We start from the raw sequence: 10,632 nt of genomic DNA on the forward strand, positions 1-10,632 counted from the left end.
CAGCTCTGCAGGGATCAGGACAGGAGGTGCAGCTCTGCAGGGGCAGCTCTGCAGCCACCCTGGGCAGCCCAGCCCAGCAGTGCTCACGTCTCCAGCCAGGAGCCCAGCCCGAGCTGTGTGCCCTGTGCTCCCCACCCTGGAGCAGAGGGCAGCAGCAGCAGCAGCCCGTGCCTGGCCCCGTGTCCCCCTCCCTGGCAGCAGGAATGAGGCAGAGCGGGATGCAGAGCAGGGCTCAGCACAGCCCCGGCCAATTCCTGCCACCAGGGCCTTTCCCCAGATGGAGAACTTCTCAGATAATTAAGTTATTTTGTCAGCACCGCAGGAGCAATCGCGCTGATGCACCAAGAAGCAGCACAGTGCTGCTCCTGGCACTGCAGCACCAGTAACTGGTGCCTGCTGCAGAATGAATTACCTTGCTGGGAAAAACTCCCTGTACTCCTCTCCAGTGCTATAAAAATTAACAAGGTGGTCTCACTACATCACCATTTTATGGTGAGTTTCCCTTCAAATACACATCCCTGGTGCTTTTCTCAAGGCCACAGGGGAAAATGAAAAATGTGATGTTAAAATGTTAAACACAGTCCTGTTTAAGCAGGGTCCTCTCTGCCAGTGCGTTTCAGCTGGCCTTACACGAAAAGTCGTGTGGTGGAATCCAGAGAAGGCAAACCGCCAGGATGAGAAAATACACGTTTTAAATATCCCTGCTGCTCTCGGGACTCACCTCTCCCGCCCCAAGGAACAGCACTTTCTGGTCTGTCAGTGGTTTCCCAGTGGCTTTCTGTGCTGCCAGCAGTCCTGCCAAGGCCACCGAGGCTGTCCCTGTGGGAGCAGAGCACGGCTGAGGGCAGCTGAGCACGCCTGCACGGCAGGCTGTGGCTCTGGGGACAGTTCCTGCACGGATGCTGGGGAACACCGACCAAGGGTGTACCTTGGATGTCGTCGTTGAAGGTACAATACTTCTCTCTGTATTTCCTCAGGAAGCGGAAAGCGTTGTGGTTCCCAAAGTCCTCAAACTGGATGAGGGTGTTCTGGCCGTACCTACAGAGGATGGCAAACACCCCCATCAGAGAGAGGAAACTCAAACCCTGCGTGTCATCAATTATCTCTGTGAGCAGGCTGTGCTCAGGCAGAGCCCAGCAGCTCTGTCTCCGTTCCGTGCCTATTTACAGATAATGACAAGCAGCTAGGTCACTGAGGATGTCACCCCAGGGACAGACACACAGCCTGCCCCAGCTGCTGGCGCTTCCCTGGGTGGCTGCTCCAAGGACAGCGTGTTAGGGATGGATGCCGTGTGCACTCCTGCCCTACCTGTCCGTGATGGCTTCCATGAATTCATCTATCAGGTCATCGTAGACCTGCGAGCGATCCCTCTTCTGGTACAGCCCCATGTAGAAGGGGTCCTTGAGGAGTGTCTGAAAGGGAGCACACCCGAGGGAGCGGCGGATGAGCGCCCTGCCAGCACACGGAGCTGACAGCAGCACGAGGTGCTGTGCTCACAGCCAGCTCCAACAGCCTCCAGCCTGCACTCCTCTCGCCTTTCAGCTGGCACCTGGGGCTGCTGAAGGAACAAATCGATACTCTGAACAATAAACGCCTCCAATAAACCTAATTCACGTCCCCAGCTTCTTCAGAGGCAGGTCAGAACTGACTGCCTACTTTGCAGAGTCCCAGCATTCCAATTACTTCCAGATGCAACCCTTCCATGGAGAAATTAATGGGCACTTTTAGATCAGCACACAGTGAACTCCAAACCACTTAGCCTTTGCATAAAATATTCAGGTTTATCTTAAATTAAAGTGTCCAGGAAAGAAATGACTCGGTCAGAGTATGGGATGTTTTTTAAAAAAAAGCAGTTTTTATAGGGGTGACTCACTGGGTTATCAGTCCCAACGTCGATGCACACAGGCAGGCATTTATCTGGGTGTATCCCTGCACAGGCTGTGTACAAACACAGCTTTCCCACTGGAATTCCCATCCCGTACACACCCAGGTCCCCAAGACCCAATATTCTTTCTCCATCGGTGACAACGACAGCCTGATGAAAAAAAAAAAAAAAAAAAAAAAAAAGCAGGTCAAATCACAATCACTGAAATTTATAAAGATTAGTTTTGCATGGCCAAACGAAGAACAGATCACAAGGAATATTTTCCTTAACCCATAAATCTCATATTTAGGATAAAACACTGATCTTCAAGATATACATCACCTTAATTATTTGCATTCTGCCATCACCACTAAAGAGCCAAGAATGCATTACTTAATATTTATGTTTCCATCAAATAACCAGTAAATCTTCAAAAACCCAGCTGAGATGGAATAACAAGCAGAACCTAAATCACACAGTGACAGTACCTTAACGTCGTTCTCTGGCCAGTTGTTCACAATTGACCTGATGTGGCCTCTGTCTGAGATGGAAATAAATAATCCTCTGAAAGGATAAAAAGAAAAAAAAAAGGAAAAAAAAAACAAACAAGCCAGAAACGTTTTGTGGGCGACAATTAGAAATTTCACCTTGTGAAACTGAATGTCAAACAGGACAATTTAAAATTCAGAGTTTTACAGCCACTGACATAAATCACTCAAAGGACAGTATCTGTTCCTGCCTGGGGCAGGAACCCACCTGGAGCCAGCCCTCTCGGACAGGGAGCGAGGGTTTTGTCCAGAGATCCCTTTTTCCACGCTCCCTATGTGCGGACACGGATCCTCAGACCCACAGAAGGGAATCCCCCTGGAATCACAGAGCTGTCTGGCACCTGGGAAGAGCTGGGAACGGGGCTGAGGGCCTGCACTTGGGGTGTTTAGTTACCCAATCTCCATGTCTGCTTCCAAATGTTTTGTTTCTCAATATAAACTGCACCCCGAGACCTGTTTTAACCAACTGCTGTGGCTAGAGGACAGGAAATATTGGACACAGGTCCGAGTTAAACACTACACACAGCTGGTTTTCATGTGGCTGGAATCAGCCTTTAATTTGGGGTCTTTTCAACCCTTATATGGCTTTTCCAACCAGGTTACCCTGATGGAGACCCCTTACGTCCCCTTTGGTGGGACCAGAGAAAACACATCAGTGACATCTCTTCGTTTTGTTTTGGGAAATATCTCTTTACAATAGCACAATTCCAGAGAGAAACCATTCCCAGGAACTGTTCCCTGGGAGCAGATGATCCCCTGACAGGCTGGAATTTCTCTCAAATGAAACACTGCCCACAAACCCCCGCTTGCCCCGGCTGGGCACGCGCCCGGTGTGGCTGAAGGAGAACAGAACGAGGCACTTGCAAAGGCGAGGTGAAGGCGGAGGAAATGGCCAGGCACGGCGATTCCTGTCCTTACTTGGGCCTCCTGAAGATGTGTCCGTACTGGGAGCAGGCCAGGCCCACCGTCGGCGTGTACACGATGGGCATCAGGCGCTCGATGTCGTCCTGCAGCACCCTGTAGAACAGCTTCTCGTTCCTCTCCTGGATGCCCATGATGTAGATGTACCTGCGGCCCGTGGGCACGAGGGGAAACAGCCCTGAGCGCCTCCCGCTCCCCTCGGGACACGCTCCCGGGGGAAAGGGCAGCGGGACGACAGCCAGCAGCACACCGCGCCCCGCGGTGAAAGACAACCCGCGGAATTACTGCAGCGGGGAGCCTCGCTACTGCCACAGACACAGCGAGAGCTGGCACAAATGCATATCGTGTTATTGGCTTGTCACAAGCATTGCAATATTATATCTATAATGTAAAATGTATATAGGTATATAAAGGTATTATATATACATATATATGTATTATATATGTATATATATGTATTATATATGTACATATGTATATATGTGTGTGTATATATATGTATTATACATGTATATGTGTATATATATGTATATATAGGTATTATATATGTATATATGTGTATTATATATGTGTGTATATATGTATATATATGTATTATATATGTATATATGTGTATTATATATGTATATATATGTATTATACATGTATATATGTGTATATATATGTATATATAGGTATTATATATGTGTGTATATGTATTATATATGTGTATATATGTATTATATATGTATATATATGTATTATATATGCATATATATGTATTGTATGTGTATACAATATATATGTATATATATATAATATATTATATATGTATATGTATATATATGTATTATATATGTATATATGTGTGTATATATATTATATATGTATTATATATGTATTATACATGTATATATGTGTATATATGTATTATATATGTGTATATATGTATTATATATGTATATTATATATATGTGTATTGTATATGTATACAACATATATATATTATATATTATATAGTAATATATGTATTATATATGTATTATATATGTATATATATGTATATATGTGCATATATGTATATATATGTATTATATAAGTATATATGTGTATATATATGTATTATATATGTATATATATGTATTATATATGTATATATGTATATATAGGTATTATATGTAAAATGTATGTGTTATATTATATGTATAAGATTAGAAAATTTAGCTGCAATAATATAGTTTTTTTTTTATTTCTGTTATTAATGAAACTTAGGAATAGTGGTATAATACATGTATGTTAAGCTATGACATAGCATTAAAACAAAAACTACTTTTGTTTTACTTTTTTGTGAAACTAAAAAAGATAGCTGGAGACTTTTTTTTCTTTTGTAAACTCTCTTATCCAGATGAAGACAGCAGTGACCAGAGCTCTGGTGGGGAGGAATTTATTGCATTTCTGGTATCAGAGAATGTAAATCCCGATGGCACCAAGAGGATTGATCTGTTGGGAAGGGGGCAAGAGAAAACTAAACAGAAGAACACCAAAGATCCTAAGAAGAATATGAATATGTATGAGAATTTATGGATATGTAGTAGGGTTCTGTTTTTAAGGGACAATCCTTTGTCAGCAAGGTGAATGCAGAGACACCCGGCCCTATCTGTACACTTTACTTTATTTTTTTCTCCTAGTTGTTTTTTTTTAATTAAATTTTTAAATTCTATAAAAATTATGCGCACCTTGTTTTTCACAGAGCCAAAGAATCTCTCATCCAAAAAACGTGCCTTGTGACTCCCGACACCAACACACACAGGGCAGCTCTGCCACAAAGTTCATTCTGAAGGACTCGGGTGGGTGTGTGAATTAAATCTGAATTTCTGCTCATTTACCCCCCAATTTACTGCGCATCAACCCATGTCCAGTCCTGCTGACCCGAGGACATGAAGATAATGAATTGGCAATTTGCCTCGGGCTACAGCAGCCGGGCACGTGGCCAGTACAGATGGCAGGACCGCTCTGGACCGGCAAGTGACGTGATGTGGGTTGAAGAGCCAATCTTTCAGCTCTGATGAGAACAAAAGAGCTTTGATGTGGTCCAGCCAGCCCCAAACCACCCCGGCTCTCCTCTTGCCTGTGTATTTTTACAGGCAGAGATAAATAAAGATGACGTGAAAACGGCAACGGGATGCTAAAAACACGGCACGCTGAAATAACAGACGGCAAAATCCTCTGCGGTTGGCCAAACCCGTGGGTGAAGTAATGAAAGATGTAAAAAAAAAATACACATAATGGAACTTAAAATTCTGCTCTGGTAGCAGAATTTGAGCAGTAACCACTGCACATGTCAAACACGGGTTTTGGTATCTCAAACGCTCAATTTACTTTCATTATCAGACATTTTTATAGAATGGGCCAAGTGCCACCTGCTGTGCTCCAGCAACCTGCCACTCCCTCTTGCAGATCACAGAAATACCTATGCCAGGCTGAAGGCAGGTTTGCAGCTTTGTTACTCATCTTCACACATTCTCTTTTGCTGTTTTATTACCGTGGAATATTGAGGGGAGAAAAAAACCCAAACTGAACTTCCCAACCTCATCTAACCATCTTGCAGAAAACTCCATGTATTTAACCCTAAAATAAATTTGGTTCTCTCTGTATTTATTTCCACGTTTGCCAACCCTTTGTGTAATAAATCTGACACTGTTTTCTGTGCCAAAGGAACAGCCAGGAACTGGAAAAACCCAGCGGAGGCACCAGAGGCTTTGGCTATCCCACTGCAGCATTCCCACATTTCCACCTCGTTCCCAGCCCCAATATTCCTGTTAACCACAGGACAAGGCCGGAGCAGCGCTTACTTTTCCAAGGGGTCAGTCATTTTTGCCAGATTCTTGTGGAAGCGCAAGGCTTGGATGTCTTGTGTCTCTATTTTGGGAGGTAGGAGTCCCTGCAGCCCAAGCATCTGTCGCTCGTGTAGGGTGAAGGCCATGCCCTGAAAAATGAGAGGTGAGCAGCAGTTACCGATTCCCGCTCCAGGAATTCCCTTTCCTAGGAAACCGCTCCGCTTTTCCGCCCTTTCCTGGCCGCAGGGTTGGGGTGTGTTTGCCTCTGCAGGGGTTTTGTGGCTACCCCTTCGGGCCACAGCTTGCCCACAGCCCCGAGCCCTCGTGGCCAGGTCTGGTTCCGCTGCAAACGGATTAAAAGTGGAATAACAGCTGCTGTTGAACTGTTTCACCAGGCCGGCCCCCGCAGCCACAGACAGCCAAAATTCTCATCTGAATCGCTGCTCTTTTCTGCACACACACACAGCAGCACAGACAAGCTGCCCCAAACGCTCCCACTAAGATCTCAGCTCAGCCCAAATACTTCCCTTTCACTCCTCACATCTGCGTTTCGGGATGGACCCAGTCTGTTTATCTGCTCCCAAAGAGCAGCAGTGGTGGCAAACTGGAAGAGCTCAGCTGCAACATCTGCCCGTTCTTCTCCGTTTGGGAGATGGAGGATGAAAAGTTTAAGTTTATTGTTATTTAAATACTAACTTGAACCGTTTCTCACTTTCCAGACTCTCACTGCCAAGTTATAAAAAAATAAAAAAAAAATTAAAAAGCTTTCTAAGGTTTGCTTTATGCCTTGTAATTACAGTTCAAATTCCTCCAGCCATCAGAAAGGTCAGAGAATCAGAATATCCAGAATATCCTGGAAGGTCAGCATAGGAAGGAATAGGAAGATTCATCCAGGTTCAACTCCTCAGCTGACAAGAAAAAAAAAATATCACAATTCCACTTGACAATCAAGGCATAAATTCAGATCAGAATGCAAAGTATTTTCACCTCTGTTGATGTGAGAACAGACTCTTCACAGGTATTTGTAGAACTACGCCCATACACAAAAATGTCTAGAAAAGCCTAGTTGTGGTAAAATTGATCACACCTGAATGGTTTCTAAACAATACTCCTTAGAGAAAAAAAATCCCACCATTAAAATAATTACAATTTTTACATGATTTTTCTCTTTCCTATTTAATACCAGTTGTTTTGACTAAAGCAGCCCACCTGCTTCTCTGTACTGATTATACACTGTGCTCTACAGTAATAAAATACTCGAAAAGTTAGAAAGCAAAGGAAAAAAAGAAAACAACCCCAAAAAACTTCGGTGTTTTGCCTTCTTGCTGAAAACTCCATGTATTTAACCCTAAAATAAATTTGTTTTTCTCTGTATTTATTTCCACGTCTGCCAACCCTTTGTGTAACAGATCTGACCCTAAATGCTGGTTTCAATTTAACCTTTTAGGACAGTAGAGTTTTTCTACAAGGAGTCAGGTTTGCAAACCACTGTCATCTTTCCCACTCTAATTGCTACTCTCCAGTATTCTTCCAACAGTAAATACAAATAAACTTCAGATGACAGTTCATTATTCAAGTTTTTAACCTTGAATTTACACATTCATGGCTTAGAGATTCCTGATGGTTTTTGGGGGGGTTGATTTTAATTTTTTATTTTCTTTTTTTCTGGGGTGTACCAGTCACTTTAGCCACCTTAGTGGTATTTTTTTCAAAAAGCTGATCTGGATAATCCAACATTTCCAGGAAGAGCACAACCACGTGAACAGCACTGACACCAGAGAAAAACCCAGGGAAACACACCCAGGGTGCCACACAGGTTTTTCTGTGTGCTGCAAAGCCTGAGCCCCACTTGTGCGTACTTCACAAGAAATACGAATTCTCTGTGCATCCCCCACACACAACCCTCTCAGCTATCTTCCCTTTCCCTCCACAACCCCCCAGCTCGCTGCCGTGAGTGTTTAATAACTTTTAAATTCTAAATTTAAATTCTAAACAACTTTCGAATTTTAAATTTAAATTAAATTTTAAATTTAACCTCTTAAAAGCAGCCCCTTCTTGCAGCACAGACTTAGGCCTGGAGGCCGTGCACAGCTGGCAAACATTTGTGGTGTGTTACTTTAGGCAGCACAGGAACAAAAACGATGCCCAAAGGTTTACAGCGTTTAGAGGAAGAAGAAGGAGGAGGAGGAGGAGGAGGAGAAGAGAAGTTTATTCTCTGGTCAGCAGGGCTGCTGGAGTTCAGTGGAAAGCCAGGCTCCCCTCACTGATATTTTACTGTAAACCAAGGGAAATCCTTCCCTGCCAAAACCTACTGCCTGCTCTCCAGAAATCCTCGAGTCCTGTAAAAATCTTGTGATTATCACTGTTAGTTTGGCACGGGAACGTGGCTTTTCCCAGCTCCCTGCAGGGTGGAACCTGTGCCCTTACACCACCTGGACATGCCCCAGTAACACCCAGGAGCCCCGAGCCTGTTCCAAGCAGAACATTCTGCATCAATCTTCATTCGGTTTATTCACATTCTTTCCTGTTTGCAGGCAACCTGGGTGCTCGATGGAGCTACAGTAACATCCAACAGGGCGAATTTTTAAGTGACACTAAGTACTTTCAGCTGTTGATTTACATGACAATTACATCCTAGCGTATCCAAAGAGCTTTCATTTCTGCTTAGGCCTAAATCAGGAATCAGAAGAGCATCAGCCTTCACACAGAAATCCAGTCCTTTATTCCAGCTGGAACAGAACAAGCTCAGTCCAGTGCAGTGAAACAAAAACCCCTGAACCCTTCTAGCACTTGCTGTATCTCTGTCCACGAGCGTGAGCCTGTTTTGGGGTTTGGGTTTAGATCTGGATTTGGGCCTGCCTGCCCAGTATCCCCTGGGATGGAGCTGTCAGACCCCCAGCAGTCCTCCAGCACATCAGGAGCCACCCAAGGGTCCCCCCAGCCTTAATCCCGCGATTAAGGGCTCGAGCACTCCTGCAGTCTGGGTTCAAGCAGCAGGGATCCCTTCCTGCGGCTCTGAGCGCGACTTTCACTCCCATTAGTGGCCTTAATCCTCCTGGGATATCCAGCACGGATAAAGCATCCCGGAGGAACACCCCACAGGCTCATTAATTAACGCTCAAAGCACAAATCCACCGCGACAAAACCCCTGTTCTGCTGCGAGGGGGAACGCAAAACGCCAGCGGGGCGAAACGTTGGCCGTGTTCTAGCTAAGCTCACGCTGAACCACCGTGAACTTTAATCCACAAACTCTGGCAGTGGGATCCCGCAGCACAAAGCCAGTGCTGCTATAAATACCAGCACAGACAAGTTCTCGCTGCGTGCTCTGTGCGCAGCAGCCCGGATGCTGCAAGCTGGATTTTTATAGCACCGCTGAGCGAGTAGCTCTGAGAGGTTTCCACCAGAAAACTACTGGTGGTGAGTCCTCCCCGCCTGCAGTCTTGCAGCCAGGTGTATAAAAAGGATTGTACTTTTAACCAACCCTAAATGTCCTCATATGCAGCAAAAACCCCATCCAGGGCTCCTGATAAAGATGTACATATGGTTTATATCCAAACATGCCACTGCTTAGAAAATTAGTTACTCTACTTCACCAAAGATCTGGTTTCCTTGTAAGTCCTAGGAATCGCTGGAACAGATTCAGCAGTGTAGCACAGCCTTTGAAGCAGCATCATAAACAACTTGAAAATAAAATAGGTTTTATGCTGGATTGTGGGCTGCTTCTCTTGACTTTGCTCCCTTGGGCTAAACACAAAGTTCACTATTGCACAAGATGCCTCCACTGCAAATTAATAAAGTTCATTCATAAGAATCAAAGGTATCTTTGCTATCTCTACCAGAGATTAAAAGCTTATATAAGAACAGGGTCAGAACACGAAATTCTCTCCTGATTTCTTTTGTCCTTCGTTTTCAAGCCCAGTTCTGTACCTTTATCCTGGCAGAAGCAGCACAGTCTGTACCCTGGCAGGTGTCCTGGCTGTGTCCTGGCTGACACAGCAGCGCCCTGTGACACAACCTGCATCTCCATCAGATCTCCGAGCACCTCCAGCTCCGGGAGCCCCGGGGGGCAGCCAGCTGTGAACCTGGCTGTGACCCACAGCTGTGCCCTCTGCTACCCATGTGGATGCAGCTGGGAGCACTCCCTGCAGGAAAGGGGAAGAGGCAGGAGCATAAAGCCCTCGCTCCCAGCCTCTCCTGGGTGTGTTTTCCACGGTTAGGCCGAGCTGAGCGCTGCAGATCACAAGGGTGATGATTGAAATGACATCCCTGAAGGCCCCAGGGACATCTCTGTAAACTGCTCTTTTTCCAGCTGAGCAGATGTGGCTGCTCCTGCTCTCCTTTCAGGGCATTGATCCCACAATAAAACCCCAAGGCAGTGCCCTTCCCTCCTCCCGCCAGCCCCCATCCCCCAGGTGCCCAGCAGAACACCTGGCCCAAGATAAATGAGGTTTGGGACCCTTCCCCCAGCCCCCAGGTGCCCAGG

At 45.3% G+C, this 10,632-nt stretch overlaps 1 protein-coding gene across 1 annotated transcript in view; it reads right to left on the reverse strand.

Moving 5' to 3' along the window:
- The window catches only part of ME2 (malic enzyme 2), a 41,215-nt gene that overhangs the window by 19,884 nt on the left and 10,699 nt on the right, over positions 1 to 10,632 (reverse strand). Inside the window, 7 exon segments of the mRNA XM_015615069.3 lie at positions 722 to 819; positions 929 to 1,038; positions 1,309 to 1,412; positions 1,874 to 2,035; positions 2,353 to 2,428; positions 3,331 to 3,480; positions 6,165 to 6,298. Coding sequence (XP_015470555.1) covers positions 722 to 819; positions 929 to 1,038; positions 1,309 to 1,412; positions 1,874 to 2,035; positions 2,353 to 2,428; positions 3,331 to 3,480; positions 6,165 to 6,298 — 834 coding nt within the window.

This window comes from Parus major, chromosome Z (genome assembly GCF_001522545.3).
Source record: "Parus major isolate Abel chromosome Z, Parus_major1.1, whole genome shotgun sequence".
Taxonomy (NCBI): Eukaryota; Metazoa; Chordata; class Aves; order Passeriformes; family Paridae; genus Parus; species Parus major.